At 43.4% G+C, this 27,419-nt stretch overlaps 1 protein-coding gene and 1 long non-coding RNA gene across 3 annotated transcripts; one reads left to right on the top strand and one right to left on the bottom strand.

The window, feature by feature from the left end:
- The first annotated feature begins 1,016 nt into the window (after nucleotides 1–1,016).
- LOC308474184 (potassium channel subfamily K member 17-like) lies at nucleotides 1,017–27,362 on the top strand. The gene is made up of 5 exons (XM_081000292.1): nucleotides 1,017–1,283; nucleotides 7,737–7,848; nucleotides 19,128–19,294; nucleotides 25,143–25,311; nucleotides 26,574–27,362. The coding sequence occupies exons 1-5, from the start codon at nucleotides 1,035–1,037 to the stop codon at nucleotides 26,834–26,836; spliced, it is 960 nt and encodes a 319-aa protein (XP_080856418.1). The 5' UTR covers nucleotides 1,017–1,034; the 3' UTR covers nucleotides 26,837–27,362.
- Nucleotides 8,606–16,028, bottom strand: LOC308474240. 2 transcript variants are annotated; one of them, XR_013984603.1, is made up of 6 exons: nucleotides 15,955–16,028; nucleotides 15,020–15,054; nucleotides 13,144–13,200; nucleotides 12,927–13,032; nucleotides 11,562–11,694; nucleotides 8,606–9,115 (listed from the first exon to the last, which is right to left on the bottom strand). It is a non-coding gene; the product is annotated as an uncharacterized lncRNA (long non-coding RNA). The 2 variants fall into 2 exon arrangements; XR_013984604.1 differs by lacking the exon at nucleotides 15,020–15,054 and having other exon boundaries at nucleotides 15,955–16,027.
- Nucleotides 27,363–27,419: the final 57 nt, after the last annotated feature.

Below are 27,419 nucleotides of genomic sequence, written 5' to 3'. Positions count from 1 at the left end.
CAGTGTCATTTTGTAGCCCTGCATTGCCCCCCCCCAAAAATGTTTATTTCCTTTACACTTAAAAACATCCCTCATTTGTCTAGTCCAGAATGATCCTAGACACTTATTATTAACTGGATCATCCCTGAAATGAAATAGCACTTTTATAGCTGGAGTGATAGTCTGTAGCAGCATGATCCAAAACCATAGTGTGTAGAGCGCAAATTTTAACAACACACTCCTAATCACTAGATACATTGACTAAGAGAGGTAAGTATGCGGTGTACGTCCCCCTGGCTGAGCTGACTTCTGGCAGATCTATTTATGGGTGAGGGAAAGCCTTGCTGTCATAAATTATGCCAAAGGTGGTGGGCGTGGCGGGGGCTGCACCCAAACTCCCTTGATTAGCTGGCCCCGCCCACTTGCACCACTCAAAATGCAGGTGTAACTAAATCCACAGGAGTCCGTGGAAGACCAGAAAATCCAAATTTTCACTGACCTCCCCCGATTTTGACCACTGACCTTCTGGCCAGAAGCAGTTAGGATGCAGTTTATGTGCATCTACCTAGTTAGAATTGCTCCGCCCATCTCTGGCGACCTAATGCTGCCGCAGGTCTCTCGTCCACTGTTGAGACGCACCAAATGTGGGTTACCCTTTGAGTAGCTACTCTGTGGCCAGCATTCCCCCTCTCAAGGTTTACTTCCAGGGGCTGGCGGGGTGCAGGGCCTAAAACGAGGGCGGCGATGCTGCGGCCCTTCTGGAGGGTTTTGGGCACCCAACGCCTCCCCAGGCCCCAACCTTGAGGGCCCCAAGTTCGCTCCCGCGGGCCAAACTCCGCGAGCGCGCTGCGACTGACGGAAGCGGAGCTACTCGCCCGCTTTGAAAAGCGCGAGGCGCTTCCTTGGCTCCTCCCAGAGCACCAGAGAGCCGCCGGCGTCTTAGGAGAAGCCGCCAGGGTAGCTCGGAGCCGCTTCCCCCGCCTGGCCGAGTGTGGCCCAGCGCCGCTGTCGCCCACTGAACTTGCGCGCAGGCCGGTGAAGGCACGAAGCTGGCGATGTGCGGCTGCGGCGGGAGGTGCGGCCGGGCGACGCCGGGAGCCGCCTCGTCCTCGGGCCGCCGGCTTCCCGCCACGCCGCTCTTGCTGCTCGCCTACCTGAGCTACCTGCTGCTGGGCAGCGCTGCGTTCTGGGCGCTCGAGTCGCCCCGCGAGAGAGACATGGCGGGGCGGCTGCTGAGTGAGAAGTGGGACCTGCTGGAGAACTACACGTGCCTGGAGAGGGAGGACCTCGAGGACCTCGCCAAGGTAGCGGGGGTACCGGGGTGGGGAGCGAGCCCGTCCCGCCGCCGAGGAGAGCGTCGCCCCTGAGCCCCGGGGCGGTGAGGGGGACGACAGGAGGGCGACTGCCGGGCTGGGCCGAATCCCGTGAGGGAAGGGAGGCGCCGGCTGTGTGCGAAACTTGTCCTCGCATGCTCCTCTCTCCCCTCAGGCCGTTAGGCTGTTGTTTGTAGATACTTAATGTGGGGCTCTTACGGTTGAGGGGAGGGCGCTTTGCGCGCGGGCAGAGGCACGCTCGTCTCCACGCGCTCCAAGGCCCGAAAGCAGGTTGGGAGCGGGGAGAGAACTGGCTGATGGAGGACTGTACAATCGTGGGAATGTGGCAGAGAAGGTGCCTGGCGCCTGGGGAGGAAGTCTGTCCGGAAGAGCTTTTGCAAAAAGGAAAAGTAGAAGTCCATGGACAGGCCAGCCCTTCTGGAAATACTAGGGTACAGCGAAGCATTGCACATCCACGAAGATGGTTGTACCACCGTCAGTTGGATGGGAAGGCAAAAAGGGCCCCCGCAGAAAGGGATCTGCGATAAGGAGTTTTCTGTAGAAACCAGGGAAACCGCCTGTCCAAAAACGCAAGACTTTGAGGAAGACCACATTATACCTGAAACCAGTGCTATTTTTTAGAAAAAGAGGTGCCGGAGTTTGCCATGTTAGAATGGCAGTGGCGCCCACTTGAGAGGTGCTGGAGCTGAGCTCTCCCTGAAAAAAAAGCCCTGCTTGAAACAGTAGGGCAGCCATGGGGAATCTGGGATCCTCCAGATGTTGGGCTACAACTCGCATCCACCTTGTTCATTGGCACTGCAGCAGGGGCTGATGGGAGTTGGGAATCCAAAAGCATCTGGAGGACCAAATGGTCTCCATTCCTCATCCCTAGATAGGGATACTGTGCAAGAAAGTTCCATCAGCCCTAGCTGGCATGGCCAAAGGTCAAGAAATGGTGAGAGGAATGGTTCTCCCATCCTGCTGAAAGGGAAGAATGTCACATGGGGCATGAGATGCTGAATGCATGTGAGCTGGGACATCTGAGAGTCTGAGCAGGAAGTCCTCAGTTCAGTTGTTCCCTCAGTCATGAGCTTCTTCATTATCACATTATCAGACAGAAGTACCGTGTTGTTAATGCAGTCAATCCAAAAAGTGCCATCTTATGGTACTACAAATCCAACCACAAACAAAATAACCATTTGCCTCCTTTTATTGTTATGGAAAGCACCAAGTTGAAGAAGGTTGTTTTGTTGGTACTTCACATTCTGCTGCTTGAGCAAGGCTGCTTCACCCTCTGAGCTGGCCCTGGTCAGCTCACCCTCTGCAATATGGAGATGAGAATGCTGCCCTATGGGGTTGTTATAAGACATGGCAGGGGAAACAACTGATGTTTCTGGACTAGAACTCCCACCATCCCTGACTAATAATCATTCTGGCTAGGTCTGATGCAGTCCAATGACTTTTGGAGGGCCACAGGCTTCCTGTCCTTATTATAAGATGTACTGAGAAATATACTTGAAGTACTGCTATGTAAATATAAATAGCTATTGCTATGAGCAAGACAAATGACCGTGGATTTTTTTTTAAAAAAAATCTCAGTGCTATTTTCTGTTGACATTGTTCCCATATTTGGATGTGACTGTCCCTGAAGAACTCATGGGAGAGCATGGCCAAAATGAAGTAGCATATAGAGATGTTAAGTCATGTGTTGTGTTTCACATCACTTCTCCTAAGCTTAACGTTATTTTATTATTATTATTGATACACCACCTAATGTGTTCAACTGGCTTTACAAGATAAACAGAAAGGCAGGACACTTGCAGTATAAAAGGGTTTTTAGATACGATTTGGTAGGTGAAAATAACAAACAGCAGAGTTAATCGATGAGGAAGGATAAGGGTTAGAGAAAGCAGATCAATTGAAAAAAAGCAAAGAAGACTGTTTTCCACTTGTGATTTGCTACTGATTCTTTCGATCATAGCAATTACAAGCTGGGCTCACTCTTTTGAGTCAACTGATATGTAGGCAATTTGGTGTACCCTCTGGGCTTCTACTCTTGCTTCTGGCACAGTCTGGTTTGAATTTTGTGGCTTAGTCTTTGGGAGAACCTTTCTGGGTGAGGGAGAGAAGTAGTTGATTTTGAGCTTGGTTGGTTTCATCTCATCCCACTGTTCTTTAGTCTTCCCTTTTCCACAATAGGGAGACTGAGACATGATCATGGTTAAGCTCTCTCTTCTTGGACCACAATCTATATACCAAGTTTCATAGCCTCCTTGGGAGCAGGAGCAGGTTTTGGTAATCCTTCGTAAGGATCATTGGGAGCCCAATGATGCTTCCACGCGTGTCTTGTTTGCGTATATGGTCTCACTGATTTGATTTTCTTCCACATTATCAGTGTGGGAGAGAACCTTTCTTGTAGTAAAGACTCTAAGATAAGGAGCCAGTTAGGGTTTATGATGTTTCACCTATGTACCTGAAAAGACGCATTAAGATTAATATTCACCCCAATATATTGTTGTTACTTATCTGTGTTAATAATGTGGAGAAATAATAACTTTCATTTGGAAAGGGCAAGGTCCATCTAACTTCAAAACAATCTTAATCACCACTACACCATAATAATCTGGCACTCAGATGCAGGTACTCCAGCAAAGAAACTTTGATTTCAGATATGGCTTATAAAGTAATCCTCTCCAAGGCTTTTTAGAAGACCCTGAAAACTATCACCCAATAATCCCTGGCTCACATGTTGCATTGAACCATAGTTTATTTTATCTTTGGTTTAATGAGAATGTTTGTTCATACTGCTGAAATCATGGGTGCTTCGCTCCACCCCCATTGCCGGGAAACAAGCCGTGGTCTCACTTAGTGTTGCACCTGAACCTGGATTTGTGGTTGGTTCCTCTAAGTAACCAAAGTTTGCTCTGGACTTAGCACTTGTTTGTTTGAAGGAAACCAACCATGAGCCCAGGATTGGAGGTAATGCAAAGGCAGGCCATGGTTTGCTTTCCAGCTGCAAAGGAAGACTGCAACACCCATGGTTTCAGCAGTGCACACAGGTACACTGAGCATTCATATTAAACCACAGGGTCTTGCAACTATGGCTTAATGTGATGTGTGAACAAGGGCTAAGTCATCTTGATATTCCCACAAAAAATATGTTCAGTATCTTTTAAATAAATGAGAAGTGCTGCTTAATGGAGGCTATGACATTCCTGATTCATTATCCCAAGATTACTGTCCAGATTTGGAATCTATTCTAACATTAGATCTATTAGTTACAGTAAGATAAAGTGATGATGCTTGCCAGAAGACATAAGAAACAGATCCTGTATGGTCATTATCATCTATCAGTGTCGTTTATTTAATGCTTAAGGCTTCATTTTTTGTAATAATGGGCCCATTTTGAGGCAATTTAAATTTTATCTACTCATTCATTGGGGTCTATAAAGATGCTTTATTATACTAAGGGTCATTGTTTGTTAGAAGGGAGGATAAAAAATTGTTGCTAAGAACATAACTTGCTTGTCATGTGGTGAAGCAATTTGGTGTAGCTCTAATGTATGTGTTCCTACATCAACTATTTGGGAGTCACATAGGGCACCTATTGCATTACTTAAAATTGAAGTAGGTCTCCCTTCTTTAAAAACACGCGTTCTTAAATCCATGATTCCATACTGGAAAAAGCTCCTGCTGTTGTTTGATAAACATTTATAACAAAACAATTTTTAAACCTGCAGAACCAAGAAGGCTGGCAGCAATGTTGTAATCAATCCATGTTACCAGTTTCCTCTGCAATGTCATCACAGGACATATCTCACCATAAAATCCATGGTGCAATTAAGATGCCAAAATGGACCTAGAATTCTTCAAGTCCTCTGTTTGGTATATCAGAATTAAGTCCAACCATAAAAGGGCTGCTTATGTGTTGGAATTAACTCTTTGAATTGTGTTTACTCAGCCTAGATTCCTGGCAAAACAAAGAAAGGGGGAAACTGAGGCATGGAGAGGGGAGGTGCTGGGAGGGAGGGAGGGGAACCCACAGGCATGTCATGGCAGTACCCTTCCCTCCAGTTTATCCTCCCTACAAAGTTACCATTCAAGCTCTGAGGTGGATTTCTGCAAGAGCTATCGGATTCCAAGTCCATGTGCCTCATATGCCCCTAACAACTCGGACTGCTGCCACAGGTTAGAGAGATCTACGTCGTCCTGTCAGAGGCCAAGAATCCTACCTGAGTTATAGCTTTTTCCTGGGAAGGTGGCAGCATATTGCCAGCTTCCAAATTCACAGAACTAATTAAAGCCATTATCACAAGCAGGCTGGCCCTATAAAGTATTGCCAGGGCAACTAAGAACAGGGACTGTTCTCTTCATTTCAGCATTTTATTATAAAATATATATTTCCTTGTATATTAATAAAGCAGGATGGACCAAGAGCAAGCGTGGATCAAAAATCAATAGTGCAAATATAACTAATAACTTAATTTCCCTTTTCTGTTATGTCCCAACATCTTAATTAAGCTTTAGCAGGTGGAATAAAGTGTCACCTCATGCATGAACAGGGAAAGTATAAACAGGGGAAACAAAGGCTTCTCTCTGCCTAGTCAAAGGATCACTGTGAAAGAGGCAGCTATCTGTTCAAATTTATATCCCATCTTCTTTCCATGGAGTGGTTTATGTGATTCTCCCCTGCCCTCTGTAGTCACAGCTACCCTATGATGAGGTTACCAGATTTTTAAAAATTAATCTGGGGGCACTTTTCAACTTCCTACTAAATAGATGGATTTTGTCAGGGGACTGATTTGTAAATCTGGGGACTGTCCCCAGGAAATGGGGATGTCTGGTAACCTTACCCTATGAGCTAAAAGGTAGCAATTAGGGCTTTGTGCGTGCGCGCGCACACACCAGTTTAAAATGGATGTGTGCACGTTTGTTTGGTTTTTACACTGTCAACACAACGTTGTCCTTATTCAAGTGGTAGCCTGCACTTCCCCGCCCCCTTTAAATTTTGGTTTTCCCAATTTGTGGATATTGCATAAGTGGATGCACATTATTTGGGTACTTTTTAAAACATGTATGGTGACATTTCGCTGGATGCCATCTGTCACTCCATCCCCAGCTTCCATTGGCAGGTGCTCCTCAGTGGGCTAGTGGGGCTCTTTTGGGGTATTTCATTTTTGAAATGGCTTCAGATACACAAATAAATAATATTTGTATTTAACACACACTTTAAAAAAAATTAACCCATTGTTCTGTGCAAATCTTATATATGGAAAAACTTGTATACAAATAGTAATCATAATGGCCATGTGCACAAGAAACAAATACCTGTGTGCATGCCCATGGTTTCCAGAATTCAGGAAGGGTGGGCTATTAGCAAGGCAGGGTATGTCACACACACTGTAACATACTTTAAATTAACCTATTAAATAAGCTGTTCTGTGTATGTCTGTTATATTGGATATTAAAGCAAAGTAAGAAATTGGCTGCTGGCACAGTTAAACAAATGCTTCCAGACGTGCCCACAATGCACATCAGGTTTCAGGAAGGTGGGAAGTACTAATTGTGGGGGGTGGGGCAATACACAGTGCACATATATCCAAGCATTGCCCACTAGCGTGGATGGGAAGCACTGAGATAGAGTTCAACTGACAGTATTTGCATGTGGAAAAATGTGTTTAAAAAATACTCAGAGAAAATTTGGATCTGTGTGACCCATATACACATTAACCCTTTGGTGTATGCACAGTTTAGCTCAAGATCACCCAGTGGCAAACAACTATGATGGGGCTTTACTCTTCAGTAACTAGCCACATTTACAGTGCATCTCCTCACTGCTTCTGTGCTCCCTACACCTCTGGCTGTTGTAACTACTGTGGAGTAATTATGCCATATGACTACTACTAAGTAATTTCCATGTTCCATATATACTGTGGTCTGCATGTTCAAGCTGAAAACTGCCCCATCCCGTTATTTATTAAGAGTATTTTTACCTGACCTTTATCATATGATCCTAGGGCAGACTTCAGTGCAGTTAAAAACACTAAAACAGCAGCAGTTCCAATGCATTTTAAAGAACAGGGTGAAAACACAACCTATCCTTAAAATTGCTGTACATAAAAAGCCCCATGGAGCCACCTATGATAGCCCCTTAAGAGCAGGCATGGGCAAACTCTGGCCCTCCAGATGTTTGGGACTACAACTCCCATCATCCCTGACCGCTGGTCCTGTTAGCTAGGGATGGTAGGAATTGTAATACCAAACATCTGGAGGGCCGGAGTTTGCCTATGCCTGCCTTAGAGGAAGGAGTCTATTCATGTTTTAAATATATGCCATGCCAGAAAAGCAAGTTCCGATCTTGCCTTGGTCTGACGGTCTCCAGGGTGACTTAGCTGCCTTGTTGCCAGAAACTCTCACTCTTTATTCCTTCTTATCTCTTTGCAGGGCATCATCCAGGCCTACAAGAGTGGGCTTTACCTTAAGGGAAACACGAGCCTGGGCAGATGGGACTTTGTTGGCTCCTTCTTCTTCTCTGTTTCTGCAGTAACAACCATCGGTAGGAAATGTTCTGAGAAAATTGCGTAAAACCAGTTATAGAAACAGCCTTTCCCCCTTCTTCCTTGGCAGAGGCGCCACCTTCAGGAAGCAAGGTTAGCCTACAAATGGGCAGATTCCTGTATTGCTTTGTCTTATGTTCCTGTGAGGCATCTGAATTCCACACAGAGACAGTAAACCCTGGGTTATGGAATGGAAACACACAATTATGCCTGATTTAAACTGAGGTACAAGCTTCTAGGGAACAGTGTGAAGTATGAGGGGAGAACATAAATTTCAGGAAGGCTGACCTTCTCTCTCATCAGCCAAGAATGGAATGTCCTGTGCTTCCTAGCAAATTACCTTTATTAATCTATACTATATCTCTGGAGGTATCTGATCCCCAAATGTTTCATCATCCCACTGTGATCCAAGTAGAAGGGGGCAAAAGGAAGAGTGGCCCTTCCCCTGATAAAGTTTGCTGTGATAATCTAAATTTGTACACCTTGGAGGAGCAGATAGTAAAGAGAGAGGAAACTTATGGCTTAAACCAGTGGTTATCAAACTTCTTTCTCTAGGCCACACATAAATACAGTGGATGCTGGGGTTGCGAACGTGATCCATGCGGGATGCATGATTTAGCGCTTCTGTGCATGTGCGACCCCCGAAACCTGGAAGTAACCCATTCTGGTACTTCCGGGTTTCACCGGATCCGTAACCCAAAAAAACTCAACCTGAAGCGTCTGTAACTTGAGGTATGACTGTAATAAAATTTTGCTCCCACCACACCAAAAATTTTATTGATAAGAAATACACTGGAAGACAAAAATAAACTTAGCTATGCTTGGTTTATAACACAGAACACAACTATTTATAATATGATTATGGGACATTCAGAAAGTATAAAACAATGCAGCCACATAAGAACACAAATCATTCCCAAAATATAATTATAAACACACCACTTACAAATGTACTTTAAGTATGTGTACAAACTCAATGACAGATATGAGAATGCTTTTCCCAGGTAATCTCATTTATATTAGGTCTAATTTGAGACAAACAAACTCCAGTTTTCATCTCCAGTCCATGTGAATCTGAGGCTCGGATAGCTATCCACATATGGTCGACAGACTTTCTTGTTTGGAGGTTTGCTTGAGGTTGCTACAGGAGTCAAATGAGCCTTCTCAAGCACTCTGTCTGAATGGGGATTTTGGATCACAACCAGGATTGGTCTCAGTATTTCTTGATGTTCTTGCTCTCATTTTGAAAAGATATCGATCTGTATTCTGCAGATTTTTTAAAAATAATATTATACTATACTATATTACACTGAGGGACGCTGGTGGCGCTGTGGGTTAAACCACAGAGCCTAGGACTTGCCGATCAGAAGGTCAGCGGTTCAAATCCCCGCGACGGGGTGAGCTCCCGTTGCTCGGTCCCTGCTCCTGCCAACCTAGCAGTTCAAAAGCACATCAAAGTGCAAGTAGATAAATAGGTACCGCTCTGGCGGGAAGGTAAACGGTGTTTCCATGCGCTGCTCTGGTTCGCCAGAAGCGGCTTAGTCATGCTGGCCACATGACCCAGAAGCTGTACGCCAGCTCCCTCGGCCAATAAAGCGAGATGAGCACTCCAAGCCCAGAGTAGTCCGCAACTAGACCTAACGGTCAGGGGTCCCTTTACCTTTTTATATTACACTGAAACATTTGAATATTTCTTTGATTGTCCTTGAATCTTCTCGCAACACTGGCCATCCTCTCCTGCCACACCAGTGTGGCACTCCACACCCTTTGAGTACCACTGGCTTAAGCTAACATAAACTAATCTTTTAACTGCTTACTGACATCGGTTCAGATCTGATGTTCTCTATCACTGGTTTACCAATGGCTTCCAGTTGTTCTTCTGGCTCATCTAACTTCAGGGAAGGGGCAGGACCTTTTCAGTCGTGGTTCCTGTGTTAGGTGAGTCTCTCTCCAAAGAGACTTCACACTTCCAGTCCATTGGTTTTTAGGAGATCGATATAAACCTTTTGTGGATTTTAATTTGTTTTCCAAGTTGTCCTGAGATTTCAAGAAACTACTTTCTTTGTTCTTCTGGTTTAACAGTTTATGATTTTATTGGTTTTGTTCTATTGATGGTCTTTGCAAGTTGTTATCTGAGGGCTGCTTTAGGAGCCATAGAGTGCCATGTAAATTTCATAAAGAAACCAGCTGTAACTATTTATAAGTAAAGTGCTCAACTTGTCTTCTCTGGCATTCTTTCCCTTTTGACAAACTGCATGAATAGCCTTAATGTGGGCTGAAAAGGGTCAGTCATTTATTTTAGGGATTGCCTAAGGGTGATAATATATTCCCATGTTTGTGTCATCCTACTTGGTTCTCTTTGATGTTTGGGTGTGTGTTTTTTTGATATACATTTACGCACATGCCCCACAAACCCGACATTGTTTCTCCTAGACGCACTGATGTAAATGTGCTGACGTCAAAAATGCCCAAACAGCCTATAGAAAACTCTTCAATGCTCTCATGATTGCTCCTGTTTCTTCATGTGGTGCCTCTGATCACATTTTTTTTTATCTGGGCATGTGGCCATGAATGCTCTGTGTATCTGAGACTCAAACTACAAACGACAGCAGTAGCAGCTCCATTTGTGGGTCCCCCAGTTACATATAAAGTGGAATTGCAAATGCATATTTATTTATTTATTTATTTATGGCGCAAAAGAGCGCATAGAGTGAGGGAAACTGAATCTTCCCTGCGCTTAGTGCTTGGCTTCATGTAGCCTTTCCTCCTGGAACAGGGTCAGAAACTCAGACATATAAGCTAATCACCAAATGACACCTTGAACTTAGATTGTGGTTGCCGCAATGGAATGTCTAGGCACCATTCCCCCCCCCCCCCCCGCCACTGGATTTTTTATTTTTATTTTTATGCTTTATATTTTAAAGAAAACATCTCAAAGGGGTTTACAACACTTTCAAACATCAAATAAAACAATCCAGAATAAAACAAATTCAAGCTTCAAGGAAGCTATTTCAGATCCTTCTCTAAGTGACGTTTTGTTTTCCCCATACTTATTTATATAGCTGCCCCATATCAGAAGAACTCTAGGAAGCCAGTGGGGTATAGTGGTTAGAGTGTTGGACTAGGACCTGGGAGGTCAGGGTTTAATTCCCCACTCAGTCATGAAGCTCACTGAGTGATCTTGGGTCACAACCTCTTAACCTACCTCACAGGGTTGACGGAGAGATTAACCGAGGACATGGGTGAACCATGTACTCCTTGGAGAAAAAGGTGGGATATAAATGCAGTAAGTAAACTCTTCTGCTTATTTGCCTAAAAAGCTGAAAGGTGGGCAGCCAGATGGAGATGCCAGTCGCCAACCTGGCTTCATCCAGAGATTATGTGGTAACGGTTGGACCCACACCCGTTGCATAATGTGCCTGGTGCCTGGGGAGTTTTTAACATTGCTCTGGAACCAAGCTGGGCAGAAAATGACCCTGGAGAGAAGCTATAATACAGGGGGGAGAGTTTAGCACCCCACTTGAATGGCGCTTTTGCTGCGTGCATTGTTGCAAACAGGAGATCCCACTCCCCTAGTTTATACATGGGAGCAGTTCTGCCATCAAATCTAGTGTGAGCCTGAGCTGCTTCTTTTGTTTTTGTGCAATTTTTACATTCCACAACATGTGCATATAAACTGTGCAGCAGTCCTCACACTGGAAAGTACACCCACCTGCATACGGCTCTGCACATGAAATTGTACAAGGAGCAGTCCTCTTGCCTCTGCCTTCTTACAAGTCACAAGATGGCAGTACGACATCATGCTATGTCTGGCATGCTGCAAGTTTTTTACTTCTTACTTCTCACTAGTGTTGATTTCAAAGCAGACAGGGAGCTTTTTAATATAGGAGTATAACAATCCAAACAACAGCAACACAAAATAATATAAATAAACCTTTCATCACTGAGTTATAAAGGGGTCAGGTACCATAATATATGCATGATCTTTAAGGCAGATTACTTTATTCTGGTGGAGAAGGAGCGAAAGGGAGATCTAGGCCATGGTGAGTCTCCAATCCCCTTCAGAGATCTGTATCTTTAAGACTCCCTCCCAAACCATTCCTGGTCTCCTGCTTGAGCTCCTGACTTAAAAGGAGCTGTGTATCAGCTGTCTCCAGGGCTAGCCACATGGGGCCAGAATACCTTCATTCAGTTAAGTACTTGCTACTTTCTGGGTGTAAATCTGATGTGAAATTGTGTGCACATTGCAAAGCTTTGTGTGCCATCCAGATGGGCACCCCCAGTCAGATTGGGAGGTACATGCTCATTCTATGGAAAACAGCCCTGTGCAGGCAACAGCAGCTGCACATCTGCTTTGCATCAGTGGTTTCTCATCCTGGAAGTTGGGTGAGTTGGGCTATAGTTGGGCTGAGTTGAAAAATGTAGGGGATTGGAGAAGAGGGAAGAAAAATGTCCTGCTCTTTGCCCCTCTTGAGAAAGTTTCTAAATGTTCTGCAGGACATATTCCTGTATTTAGGAATATATGTATTTAATTTATAGTGAAGAAAAAATTAAAAGGAAGGGTGGCATTTAAAAAAAAATAATTATTAAGGATTCTCTTGTTTTACAGAAGTAAGTGTAATGCCTCGTTTTTGTTTTTTTTCCATGTAACATTTTTACAAATCCGTTTCATTTGTTGAGGCATTAGGGGGAGAAGAAAAAAAGGAAAAAAGAAAGGGGGGTGGAGAGAGGGAAGATGGATGGTTTGACCACAAGCACAGAATTTGATCACCCTCCCTTCGTTTGTTGGACACACTTTGTTACTATAACAAACCACTAGATGGCAGTACACGCTTGGTGGGAAGGATTTGACAATTAGCGATCAGTCTTCCAGGACTCCAGGACCTGGTGTCTGTGAGCATAACTATTTGAAAACAGTGGTATAAGGGTGATAAGCATTATTCTAATACCCACGGATTATGCATCTAAATCAATGTTGCAGTCAATTTTGGTTGAGAGTTTTCAAATATATTCCAACAAAATATCAAGTTATTATTTTCTATGCAGTGTAACTTATTTTTAATATTAATACACCTACCGGGTTTAGAGGATTGAGATGCTCCCTGGATGTGATTTCTTGGCAATTCATGTAGCACATTATTACATCCAGCAAATCAGATGGGGATGAATTATTGAATGGCTTCCTTAACAAACAGCACAAGGCAAAGCAAATCTTGAGCTAACAAATTAGAGGGTAAAAGGACTGCAGTCAAGGGCAGTGTGCGGGACACTGGACTTGTTCACAAGGTCCTGACCTGCTGTTCCTTTGCTTAGCATCACCTTCTGTAGCAAGTGGGACTTAGAACCTGCATCTGCAAGAATGATACAGAGATGAGCAAAACAGGCTAATCTAAATTTGGACTAGGGATGCACACACACACTAACCCATTTGCAGCAGGAAAACATCAATTTTCTCAATCCATAATCATTCATTCTTATCCTCATCTGCTGCTTTCAATCTAGATCAACTAAAGCATCCATGACACATGCGTAAAAACCTCCAAGGAAAGAGAGTCCACAACCTTGTGAGGGAGTCCATTCCACAGTATTCCAGATGTGGTCCAGAGGTGGTACTATTACTGCCCTTGATCTGGATACTCTACATCTGTTGATGCAGCCTACAATAGCACTACCTTTTTTTCCTTTCTTTTTTTGCTCCTTCCACACACTGTTGACTCATGTTCAACTTGTGGTCTACTAAGACCCCTAGATCCTTTTCACACATACTACTGGCAAGCCAGGTGTCCTTGCTTTCTTTTTGCATGTAGACAGAGGCAAAGTAAGCGTTGAGCAGTTACCTAATATCATTTATCCATCTTCTCCATGCAGAGAGCTTACTACTTCCTTGTTCTTGTCCTTCCCCTTGCTTCGAACATAGCCAAAGAAACCTTTTTAAAATTATTTTTCACCACTCTTACAAGCCTGAGCTTGTTCTGAGTTTTGGCCTGTCTGACCTTCTCCCTGCAACTGTTGGCTCCTTCCTGATTTCACCTTTCTTCCATTTCTTATACAGTGGTACCTTGGGTTAAGTACTTAATTCATTCCGGAGGTCCGTACTTAACCTGAAACTGTTCTTAACCTGAAGCACCACTTTAGCTAATGGGGCCTCCTGCTGCCGCTGCGCCGCCGGAGCACAATTTCTGTTCTCATCCTGAAGCAAAGTTCTTAACCTGAATCACTATTTCTGGGTTAGTGGAGTCTGTAACCTGAAGCATATGTAACCTGAAGCGTATGTAACCCGAGGTACCACTGTACATGCCCTTCTTAAATCTCAGCTCCTATGTTTCATGAGCCTATAACTGGTATGATGGTAATATATGGTTCAAAGCAGCTTATGTGCATTAGTTTGGTAAGCAGCCCTGAAAGGAAGGCTAGTGTTACAGTGGCAGCATTATGTGAGCCTGAGAGACAGTTGCGAATGAATATATATATATATATATATATATATATATATATATCCCCTTTTATCAAAAAGTACATCTTATGGTGATCTTATCTTATCAAAGTTGCACACAATGCAAAAGTACAGAATGTTAAGACAAAGTGTACAAAAAGTGAAATGCAGTAACTTCCTTATTTACTTACACCTGGGAACAGGCTTTTCGAAACTTCAGATAAAGTTGTTCTCCATCACATTATCATATCAACAAATATTCAACCCCATTTCTATAAGTTCCTAGTTCCCTGTCTCAGTACAGGGCCACCAGACCCCAGCCGTTCAACACTTCTGAGTACTTTTTCTTATCCTGCTTTTCTTGTCGTAGGCCACCCAGTGGGGTTAGATGTGCTTACAAAAGAACCACCTCCATGCCCAATTGGAAACAGGGGCCCACTGGGGGATCCAGATGAGACAGGAGAGACTTGGGGGAGTGGGACAGAGTGGGAGCTACTTTGCTTTCTTCAAGTCAAAGAGCTATGGTGAGAAATAGATGAGGGCAAGTTGAAGAACCCTAGAATTCAGCACAACATGACAGGAACTTTAGGAACAGCCTCCCCACCCCCCAACCACCATTTTCATGATCATTGACCTTCCACTGGACAAGGAAGTGCCCACCTAAGCTCATATTAAGTATTTGTTCATGGAGAGTAGGGAAAAAAACCAACTGGCTGGAGGTTGATTATATTATTTACCTACAGGTCACCATGTTCCATTGTGGATTCCAGTTCTGCGGATAAATAACATCACATTAGTTTCCCTCAGAACCAAGTAGTCCAGTTAACATTCATAAGACAAACACATACATGTGCGCATACATGTGCATATGTATATTAATTCTACCATATTTATGTAAGTCAGTATCTTTAACTGAGACAGCTAACATAACCAGAGGCTTTAGAAAATGTAAAATCATTGATAGTTAATTTGAAATGAAGTTAAAATGTTTCCAGTTACTGCACTGTTATTAGTGAACAATGGCTTACTTGAAGAATCCCCACCTTTTGATTCCTTCTATTCAGTTCAGTATGTAAAACTGAGTTCAGCATTTAACCCTTGGTGCCCTGGCATCATGAACATACTGTGACATACTGGACCAAATACATGTAGGTCCACTATTGAACTGCTCATTATACAAAAATTCACTTATCCATACATGAGGAATTAGTACACAAACCTTTCTATACACACCACAGATTCAGATATCCAAACAGCCGGACCTGTGTGTAGTACTGTAAACCAACAAGGAGCCCTAAACAACCCTTTTTGGTGTTTTGCTGATCCAAGCCAGCTGTTTCACCAGAAACCATGGTGGGACGGATGGGAGACAAATCAATAAATCTGCCCTTTACTATCACTGTAACCTCTGATTTGATTGAATGATCAATATGGTTGAAGTGCCATTTGGTTAAATTGAACTGTTCTGTGGCATTTTATGGACATCCGTGTGTGTCATCTCTGTGCACCCTGAGTTGCTTTTAAAGCGTTCTCTCTCTCTCTCTCTCTCTCTCTCTCTCTCTCTCTCTCTGTCTCTCTCTCTCTGGACTTTCCTGTTTTCCCACATAATCTTGTTTTAGAACTACTTCTGTCTGTGTATTGTGGGTTGATGTGTCTTTAGTACAGTGCTTACCATCATCACTCCTTATGCTAACAAATGTGCACGCCAATATAAACGCAGCTGATCAAAGAAAACCATACTTGCGGTGTAGTCACACAGTGCTTCAGAATTCCCCTCTTCTAGAAAGCTCCATGGAACCCATTTTAACATTCTTTCAGGATACTAAAATGGAATTGGAACAGTACTGTGTGGGGTTTTCTTTTTTAATTAAAAAAAATCTATTGGGCTTTTTCCCCCTTCTTCTTCCCAGAATGCAAGGTTGCATCTTTAAACACACGCCTACTTTGAAATACTTTCCTGCACATCAAAATGTGGTTGTTTTGAATGGACAGTGAGTTTTTTATATGGAGAAGTGTTTGATCATGTGCCTGACACAGACATTCTAAAATTGTGGAGACATAGGGAAATTGAACCATTTGCTTTTTCCATCTCACTGATATCCAGATTTTTAAAAGGTGGGCAAATAAAAGCAAACAACTAGTAAAATCCAACATGGGGGGGGGGGGAGCATGTTAACAGTGCAATCTATTGTAGGATGCCAAATACATGGTTGTTATAGAGGACAACTCTAACAAACTTCCAAGAACTGCTCCTTGCAAGAACCAGGCCCCACAGAATGCAGTTTAAAGACTTATTTATGCTTCAATTTTGCTTTAGCTCCATAAATGTGTCTGCCATAATAGTGTTCACAGCCAATAGAAGTAAGCTATGAAGCCAGGTCACTTTTATTCTCAGTAATCATTGTGGTTTATATTGAATGCTTATGGTACCTGGCTATTCCTTTTTCCTTGCAGGCAGCCTGCTGCTTTCTCCCCCCTATTTAAAGAGTACATGGCGGGGGGGGGGGGCATGCAGAGGAAAGAGCAAGCTGTTCCCACCAGGAAGCACATGCTATTCTGCTTGTTTTGTTTTGCCATTCAGTCCAATTAACCTCCCCAACCAGAAGCAAACATCAAATAGATTTCAGAGAGTTACATCTATAGAATTAAGTGGGCTTTCAGGGGAATGTAGAGTCTGTTGAAGCCTTCAAGTGGGAACGTTTCCTAATTTTAGGACCCTTCTGTAATCTAGAGTGCTTGCTGTTGGCACCTGCCTCCGTACAGCCTTATCCCTTGTAACGCTGATGATGTTTGTAATGTTGGTTTGCTTGTGAACAAAAAAGTGTGTCTCAACAGATGCCTTGTTAGTTGGGGGAATGAGAATGGAGGGAGTCCAGCATTTATTTCATAGAATCATAGAATCATAGAGTTGGAAGAGACCACAAGGGCCATCGAGTCCAACCCCCTGCCAAGCAGGAAACACCATCAGAGCACTCCTGACATATGGTTGTCAAGCCTCTGCTTAAAGACCTCCAAAGAAGGAGACTCCACCACACTCCTTGGCAGCAAATTCCACTGTCGAACAGCTCTTACTGTCAGGAAGTTCTTCCTAATGTTTAGGTGGAATCTTCTTTCTTGTAGTTTGGATCCGTTGCTCTGTGTCTGCTTCTCTGGAGCAGCAGAAAACAACCTTTCTCCCTCCTCTATGTGACATCCTTTTATATATTTGAACATGGCTATCATAACACCCCTTAACCTCCTCTTCTCCAGGCTAAACATGCCCAGCTCCCTTAGCCGTTCCTCATAAGGCATCGTTTCCAGGCCTTTGACCATTTTGGTTGCCCTCCTCTGGACACGTTCCAGTTTGTCAGTGTCCTTCTTGAACTGTGGTGCCCAGAACTGGACACAGTACTCCAGGTGAGGTCTGACCAGAGCAGAATACAGTGGCACTATTACTTCTCTTGATCTAGATGCTATACTCCTATTGATGCAGCCCAGAATTGCATTGGCTTTTTTAGCTGTCGCGTCACACTGTTGGCTCATGTCAAGTTTGTGGTCAACCAAGACTCCTAGATCCTTTTCACATGTACTGCTCTCAAGCCAGGTGTCACCCATCTTGTATTTGTGCCTCTCATTTTTTTTGCCCAAGTGCAATACTTTACATTTCTCCCTGTTAAAATTCATCTTGTTTGTTTTTGCCCAGTTCTCTAATCTGTCAAGGTCATTTTGAAGTGTGATCCTGTCCTCTGGGGTGTTAGCCACCCCTCCCAGTTTGGTGTCATCTGCAAATTTGATCAGGATGCCCTTGAGTCCATCATCCAAGTCGTTGATAAAGATGTTGAATAAGACCGGGCCCAAGACAGAGACTGGGCCCAAGACATAGATTTCATAGATGGAACTAGAGTTTGAAGATTGGGAAGTAGTTTTATATTGCATGTTTATTTACAAAAATACTACTAGAAATAATAATAAAAAGTGTCACTATAAATCATATCATATGACACTTTTTACTATTGTTAGTAATGCTCTTGAAAATATAGGAAAGGCTCTGATGATCAGGTAGAAGAATGACTTGGGCTATTCCTGCCTGGCAGCTGCTGGGAGGTGTGGCATGATGCCATGAGCTATAGATGATGTACGTTAAACTTGAGTTTTACTGACCTCATGAGTTTTGTTTCATTGCTGCTGCTTTTAACTGCTGTTTTTATTGTCATTGATTTTTGTTTGGTTTTATGGTATTGATTTTTAGTCGTTCCCCACCACCATTTGTATTTTTGTTATGCACTGCTGAATGTAAGATGTAAGCATACAAATGTTGGGGGGGGGGGAGTAAGTATTTTGACCACATTCCTAAATCTAATTGCTCTGGAGTGAGTCCTAGTAATATTTCAGCGATCCTTTGCTTCTAAGCATGCATTGGTTATGATGGCAACCTGGTAAAATTGGTTATTTTATCTACCTGAATACAGTTGATATATCCTTGGCTGGTAGATACACAGTACTGAACACACAAATACAAAATTGTTGACCCTAAATGTGAGACTATAATAGAATTAGAATATCCAAGTCAATATCTGTTACTTCAGGCATCTAATAACCTTTTGATCTTTTAGCTTTTTATACAGGTTGGCTTCACATATATTAGCTTACCTCTGAGGTGATGGGTGAGAACCTTGCTTCACTTAATGGAAGCTGGGATTTTCTGATAAGGCCACACAAATACCTCCAGGGCTGCATACAAGCTGTGAGCCTCGTGCCACATATCCTTAACCTCTGACCCTCTTCTTTTGGCCAGATAACACTGAAACAGATTTATGTTTTTACAGCCACATTCTTTTAAACTAACTATCAACTTTCTCCTTCCAGGCTATGGTAACCTGAGTCCCAGCACAGAGGCTGCACAAGTCTTCTGCATCTTCTTTGCTCTTTTTGGGATTCCTTTGAACCTTGTCCTCCTCAACAGGATAGGACAGCTGATGCTCTCTGGTGTTCAGCTGTGCGCCTTTCACCTGGGTGAGAAGTTTCACTGGCAGGTAAACAGCAAGGGTGCTTTACTGCTCATTTTTGTCAGCATGGGTGAGTTGTTTAGGTGCAGATAAAAGTGACATGTCTTTGACTTAAGTCTGTAGCAGGCCAATCAGCTGGCCCGAAAATGCAACAGTATGGTGTCTTAACCCACAGAATGACTTGTGATTCTGATGTACAGATTCTTCTCATTGCAATACAGTAGGTGGGGCGAACCTTTGGCCCTCCAGATGGTGTTGAACTACAACTCCCATCAGTCCCAGAAAGCATGGCCAATGATGTAGTTCAGGAACCACTGGAGGGCCACAGGTTCCCCACACCCTGCAACATGGCCTCCAGAGGCTATGTATAACACTTGCTTCTCTCTGTGTTTAAGTGACCAGCTGAGGGCAAAACTAACAATGCTAGGCATGTTTACTCAGAATAAGTCCTATTGAATTCAATGGGACTTACTCCCTGGTAAGTATATGTAGGACTGCAGTCCTGGGAACATTTTTGATTTGTGGCTGAAAATGGCACCACACTGAATAGTTATGAGACCAAAGCACAGACGTGTTTATTGCCACATCATTTCTTATTGCAATTCCTACGTCAATAATAGCAACAGGGCTGCCTCTGAGGGAGATCAATAGGGTAATTATAAAGGCAGAGGGCAAAGTGCATGACACAACAGCTCTCTTCTCCAACAAGCATATGATCAGGGAGCTCAGGGACACTACCATCTCCCAGCATATGCTGCCCGAGGCAGTTGCCTCACCTGCCTAATGGTAGAACCAGCCCTGTAAATTATAGTTTTTATTTCTGGTACTAAAAGGGATGTGGGTGGCGCTGTGGGTTAAACCACAGAGTCTAGGACTAGCCGATCAGAAGGTCGGCGGTTCAAATCCCCGCGACGGGGTGAGCTCCCGTTGCTCGGTCCCAGCTCCTGCCAACCTAGCAGTTCGAAAGCACGTCAAAGTACAAGTAGATAAATAGGTACCGCTTCAGCGGGAAGGTAAACGGCGTTTCCATGCACTGCTCTGGTTCGCTAGAAGTGTCTTAGTCATGCTGACCACATGACCTGGAAGCTGTATGCCGGCTCCCTCGGCCAATAAAGCGAGATGAGCGCCGCAACCCCAGAGTCGTCCACGACTGGACCTAGTGGTCAGGGGTCCCTTTACCTTTTTATCAGTACTAATATACTTTCTTCTTAACCCTCTGTGTACTGATACCTTGTGTAAGTACTTGAAGGACACTTCAGCACTTTCTGCCAAGGCAGCTCTGGGCTCAAAATCTAGTTATGCTTTCAAAACAATGCAAAAGTTTTGACACTCTGATCAGGATTGTGGAGCATTTTGGTTGTTTAGAAATAATCCTTAAAAACTGAGAACTTCACCACTAGGCCTGAATGAACTCTATACTATGTTCATTGTACTAGTGTGGTTTCTGTTACACAAGAAAGTATTGTGTATTGAGGGATCTAACAAGGTTTCAAGTAGGTGTGATTGGAGAAAACAATTAGGAAACAAAGGCAGTATTTGGTGAAGGTGCAAGTCTCCTGCTTCATGCTTTTTACCTTAATTTGCCTCTGTCTGCACTCAAACCAATTCCAAGCCTTATTACAAACTTAAACTACTTAATTTTTTACAAAATAGGGAGTAGAAGCCCCATGAGTGCAACACTTTGAGAGGAGAAAGAAAGGAAAACATGGCAGATGCTGCTCAAACCTAAGTTCTGAGTGAAATGTTATTTCATCTCCACTTATCAATGCTGTCTGGTCAGTCATTTCCCATAGCTGGCTGTCATTTCCCATACTGGCTGTATGGTCAGTCATTTCCCATAGCAACCCTCCAACACTGTATTGTATCTCATAATTAGGGTAAAGGTAAAGGTAAAGGGACCCCTGACCATTAGGTCCAGTCGTGGCCGACTCTGGGGTTGCGGCGCTCATCTCGCTTTATTGGCTGAGGGAGCCAGCGTACAGCTTCCAGGTCATGTGGCCAGCATGACTAAGCTGCTTCTGGTGGAACCAGAGCAGCGCACGGAAACGCCGTTTACCTTCCCGCCGGAGCGGTACCTATTTATCTACTTGCACTTTGATGTGCTTTCGAACTGCTAGGTTGGCAGGAGCAGGGACCAAGTAACGGGAGCTCACCCCATCGCGGGGATTCGAACCGCCGACCTTCTGATCAGCAAGCCCTAGGCTCTGTAGTTTAACCCACAGTGCCACCCGCGTCCCTATAATTAGGGTAGCCAGATACAAAAGAAGACAGGACCATTGGACCTTTAATAGTTATGTTGGAAGGGGTAGTTTCTGTAGATTGGAGCTTGAATAGTAAGTTATACCTACTGAGATCCCCTCTTTTACACAACTATTAGAGGTTCAGGAGCCCTATTCTCTTCTGCATCTGGCAACACCATTCACAACTTGCCTCCCCCTAGCATGCGTGGAAGTAGTAGTTGTGTCTCTTCCCCACTAGAAAAGCTTTCCAATAAATCTCCCCTGTGCTGCTTTTCAACACTACCCTACTATAATTTACCAACTCAGCTAGAAGGAGATGTTCTTCCCTTTGGCTCAGGTATCTGTCATCAACTTGTTATATTGCTGGTGTGGAATTCAGAAATGCGCAATTTTTATTTTTTAAAATATATAAATATATACATATATATAAAAATGCAACCAGCTGGGGAACTTGGAGCTGGGGAAAGAATCTCTTCCACACGCAGACTACTTTAGAACATTTTGGCCTGATCCTGTAATGACAGTGCTGAAAAGCAACAGAAAGTTTGTGTGAGTCATAACTTCCACTCAAAAAAACCAGAACTTTTTGGTAAAATATGTCAGGAGGGGCAAAAGAGAGAGCTCACAAAAATGTAATGTGAGTGCCCAGCTTGAATGCCTGTCTTAGGTAAGTTGTTATCAAAAAGAAATTGCTTTCCTTCATGCAAAGGTTGGGTTATTACCTGCTGCCTCTTCCTCATCATTTTCCCCCTTCACATTATGTCTGGCCAGGACTTGCATTCCTCGGGTTATCTACCAGCGTCTCTGGCTCCAAGTATCCAGAAAGCATGACGCATGTACATAGTCCTGTCCCAGTCCCTGAGCTAGGCTAGGATCAACTACTGTGCACAGTATTCCTGAAAAACTCTGCAGTTTTTTCAGATGCTTTGCAATTCCTGGATATAGCAACACATCAGCTGTTTCAGACAAATACCAGGCCCAGCACAGGTTGAAGATCTGACTCTGTTCTAATGACTGCTTGCATCGCATGTCAAGATCCAAACATTTCACACCCACCAATGCAAAAAAAAGAAAAGTGTTTATTGCAAACATTGTCATTCCAGTGAAAGAAAATGTGCACGCTTTTGCTGGGGACATTTACTTTTCCAGTTGCAATAGTAGAAGTTCCAAACATTTTAATCAGCTTCAGCTGATGCACCAGCTGTGGCTATATTTGGATGGAGATAGACCAGCCACAGTGACCCACTCTTTGGTAACTTCCCATTCAGATTATTGCAATGTGTTGTATGTGGGGAAACCTTTGTAAATGGCCTGGAAACTGGAGTTGGTAGAAAATAGGGCTACATACGGTAAGTATTAACTGGGACTGGGCAATTTGCTCAAACGCCAGTCATGTATAAACTGCTAGTCTGTTTCCAGGCCCTGTTCAAATTACAGGTCTTAATCTTCAAAGTGGTTGGGTACCAGGGTATCTGAACATTTGCCTTCCCTTCAGAGGCCCTGTTCCAGGTGCCCCAACACAGATGATGTCAGTTGGGTGGCCATCAGAGCTTTTTATGTGTGATGGTGTCCCAGTTGTGGAATGTTTTCCTCAGAAAGCCTTGCCTGGCACCTGGTCATTGGCATGCCAAATGAGGGCTCCCCCTGGCCTTAACCCCCCATTACACCCAAATGTGATATTGCTGTTTTAAACCGCTGTTTATATGCTATGTACATGTTGTTAGTCATCTGATTTTATTCTCTCTTCTGGAAATGTTTAGGCTGCGAGTTGTAGTTTTATAATATTGTTAATTTATGACATTGCGTTTTACTTTTACTTTGCCATTTTTATCTTTGAGAGCCATGTGTGTGTAGTCTTATAGTTATTATAATTATATGGCCATATAATTATATATTTATACTAGATCCTAGAAAGGCCCATTTAACATGAAGAGGGGAGAAAGGAAAGGAAATTAGCAGTCTACCATTCCCACATCTCCAGATAAAAAACAAACATAAAATAAAATGTTATGAAGCAAATATAAATGAAAGCTGGAGAGCATAAAAAACGTATTTCCTAGAATTGATAGTGCTGTCTCCTTTAATCTGTGAGAACCTTTCTTCAACCCACTTTTGTGGCAGATTGATGCAATTAGTCATGCATCTTTCAAATCTGCCTTGAGTAGCATTGAATTTCCCTGGAAGATCCAAGTTCAAGTTTTAGCTAAGCCATAAACTAGTGGGAATAATAATACTCATTTTCTCATCTGTAACTTGAGGTCTCTGAGTCACAGCGTGACCAGTCAGGGCCAAACCCAAAGAACTGTAAGGGATCAAAAAGTGGCCACAAGGCCAGACAATCCATCTACCAGTCTTCTTCCACAAACCAACCAACCTATGTAGTCCAAGCCACAGTGCACAACAAACAAAGGTCAGGTCTGCTGCAGCAAGGTGTTTACAGAGCAAGTTACTTGAGATTTACTGGGACTGATGGAAAGATGTACTTAAAGTTCCAAACTCCTAGACATTAGAAGAACCATCCAGAGCCCTCCGTAGGCTCCCATGATTTTAAGAAGAACCATGCCACCATGATTTTAAGTTTTCACATTAATGAGGGTTAGAAATGTGTGTGTGTTTTATAAAGGATGTGAGTTGAGGTCCTCTATGGTATTGAGAAAAACATCAGATGATGTGCAGACCACCCCAATTACAAGCCACTGCCATTGAGGATTGTAGTGCAATCCACAGCCACACAGAATTACAGACACCTTCTTGATCATACTTAACACTTAACTGGTGTAGCCAATGTGGTTCCCTCCAAATGTCGTTGGACTCAAGTTCTCGTCTTCCCTGAACATTGGCAAGGCTTGCTAGCGGGTTAAAGTCCAACGGTATCTGGAGAGTCTCATGTTGTCCACCCTGACTTTATTATTTATTTCATAAAAATTATACACTGGTTGATTGTTTTAAAAAAGCGGTTTACAAAGATAAAACATCAAAATCAAACAAAAAGTTAAACAGATCAAACGAAAACAGATTTAAATTCACATCAGCATTTCTAAGCATCTAGGTAGGCTTGCTTAAACAAGAATGTTTTTAGCAGGCATCAAAAATGCCTTAATTCAGCCTTTGCCTTGAGGCATGTGATGCCTTGAGTCAGCCTTTTGTCAACCTGGTGACCTCCAGATATTTTAAACCATGCTGACTATGATGGATAGAAGCTGTAGACCATCTGAAGGGCACCACACTGGCTGACTTAACTGTTCTCAGGGCTTAACTCTTGAGACCATACTTCAGTCTGCAGACTTAGGGCCAGGTTTGCTGTAATATCCCTGGCTTAATAAACGGTAGCGTAATTCAACCAGGAAGGAACGTTTGGTCAGCACATTTCCACCTTTCCTTCCTCTCGTTGCATGGTGACTTTGGTACTTTAATCCTGGTCATTACAACTGAAAAGTGGAACAGTGGTTTAATGTCAGTTCACTAACCGGGATGGTAAACCATAATCAAAGCATGGTTGCTGCACTGCATCAAACCAGTTCCCTGTTTCAGACACACTGCGATGTGGAACTGTGGCTTAAAGAGATCAGGAAGAGATACAAGAGCCTATGCCCATCTACCAGTCTGCTTCAAGCATTATTTTTGTTTCTTGTTAGAAAGGGGCAGCTGTGTTGACGCGGACCTGTGCACTGGTTGCTGGCCTTCTGCTGTTCCTTCTGCTACCTCCTCTGTTGTTTACTGCCATAGAAGGCTGGACCTATGAAGAAGGGTTCTATTATTCTTTCATTACTCTTAGCACAATAGGCTTCGGAGATTATGTAATTGGTAAGTAGTTCAGACCTATTATATACAGAATGTTTTTAGACTTAGATAAACCAATAGGTTTATTTAGTTTGGTTTTCTCTCTTCCTTTCAGTAAGCTCCCATGTGTGAGTTCCTGTTATGGGCAAAAAAAGTGGCCTTCTCAAGTTTGAGTCTAATAACAACAAGGAATAATACCCTGTTTCTTCAGCTGAAAGCTGAAGTGTCAACATTTGCTTCTGCAGCATAAGCTGAAAGAGGCGGCCCTACTTGAACGTGAAGGGCCCTTTGCTCTGGAGCGCTTATGTGCTTGATTACACAAACACAGTTTGTGAGAGAACAATTTTTGGCTTCACTTCCACAAACAACCTTATGGCACATTGCTGTGGTGCCCTTTTCAGTGAGGGAAGCACTTAACTCTTTGGGAAAACAAGCACCGAATTAATCACTCAGGTTTAGAACAATCCGTGTGTGAGGTGTTTCTCACACAATCCCATGTGAGTACGCATGTGCACACACACACCTAGAGAGAGGGAAGCTGCTCTTTCCTAATGAACCACAAGCAGCTCTCAGATGAGAAGAGGCATCAACGGAGGGTGCATCACACAGAATATGGCATTAATCCCAGTGAGGCAGTGATTTGAGGGCATTTGTTTGAAGAAAAAGGTGGAAAAGAGCAGTGTATACAGTATATACTTTTTAAAGGTCATATTAAATTATATAATGAGTAAATTAATTTCATTTCCCTTTGTAAACGAGTCTTGATTAGTCCAAGATATAACTCCATCTCCATTATGGTATGGCCTGGGCCTTTTGTATTTTCCTTACTACTTGCATGAAAATAGGCCCTAAGGTTGCAGGTCTTGGATGCATCTCCATCAAGAGCCCTGCCAATGGAATGTGGACTTTGAATCAAAAGGAGGTGCAAAATGCAAATTCTAACTCCACATAATGAGTATTCATCTTTTTTATGCTGGTGGCTATGGGCAACTGACTCAACCATTAGGAATCATGTTTCTTAAGCTACATTCCCTGGTTCATTTATGCTATACATTCCTGGGGAATGAAATCATAGTTCAGTGTGTCCTTTGGGTTGGTCTCTGACCTGGATGGTGTCCCATCTACTCTTAGACGCTCCAGACATTGCAGGATTTCGTTTTTCTCAATCACCAGAGTGTTCTAGGCTCAGTCCTGGCTGATTCAGTTCATTGTAAAATACTTATGTTTCTCTCTCAAGTGAGTGACATTTCATACCTCTAAACAGCTTGAGTGTTGTTTTTCCATAGGCATGAACCCTGAGCGTACCTACCCATCCTGGTATAAGAATGTGGTGTCTCTGTGGATACTCTTTGGGATGGCTTGGCTAGCCCTGATTATCAATCTGTGCATCAGCTTGCTAGAGAACTCCAGTGGCCTCTGCCGGTGCTGCAAGAGAAGGAGCAGAGACGCAGAGCAAGAGTTAATAAGTGGCAACCCAAATGTCACTTTGGAATCTAAGGATGGGCAGAACTGCAGCACAAAGGACACTAAGCCTGCGGAGCCAAATTGAATGGCATATATGCTTTATTCCACCAAAATATTTTGGCTTTTGCTGGAGGGAAACATCCAGCTGGGCAGCCCATCACCAGAGCACCATTTCGTGGCACTGGCAGAAGTGTGGCTATGTGGGATCATCCAACTCGGACCAGAGTGGAAATCAAAGTCTGCTCGTTGGGTTGTTCAAGGACTGCCTTACATGTCATTTCCTTTCTGTGTGGAGATGAATCTCTGTGTCAGAGGAATAATAGGGCCTGTGCCATCTTAGCTGAAGGGCTTTTATATCACTGCAAGCATGGGAGTTGGAAAACCATGAACATCACTGTGCAATTATGGCAATGTGTGGGAGGTTTCCCCCCTATATCAAGGTTATTTCTGTGTAGGAAAAATGTGAGGTGACTGTTTCACCTATTAACCACTGCTGAACATGCTGCTGTGGTATTGCAACCTATTGACTTTGTAGGGTTATTTGCCTAATAGAAGGCTGAGCAGCTGCTGCCACAGTCCTTGCCTTGAATAAAGAGCATTTGTACTCCAAAGCGTGGCAGGTTCTGTTGCATATACTTATCACAGGTAACTGCCAGGGGGCTAGGATA

This window comes from Podarcis pityusensis (genome assembly GCF_964106645.2).
Source record: "Podarcis pityusensis genome assembly, chromosome: 3".
Classification (NCBI taxonomy): Eukaryota; Metazoa; Chordata; class Lepidosauria; order Squamata; family Lacertidae; genus Podarcis; species Podarcis pityusensis.
Note: the sequence above shows the minus strand (reverse complement) of the source record. Positions and strands in the feature narration are given on the sequence as shown.

Coding starts and splice junctions, on each gene's coding strand:
- LOC308474184 (XM_081000292.1), top strand. CDS start 1,035: ATGTGCGGCTGCGGCGGGAGGTGCGGCCGGGCGACGCCGGGAGCCGCC. Junction 1,284..7,736: donor ACCTCGAGGACCTCGCCAAG/GTAGCGGGGGTA, acceptor ATCTCTTTGCAG/GGCATCATCCAGGCCTACAA. Junction 7,849..19,127: donor TTCTGCAGTAACAACCATCG/GTAGGAAATGTT, acceptor TTCTCCTTCCAG/GCTATGGTAACCTGAGTCCC.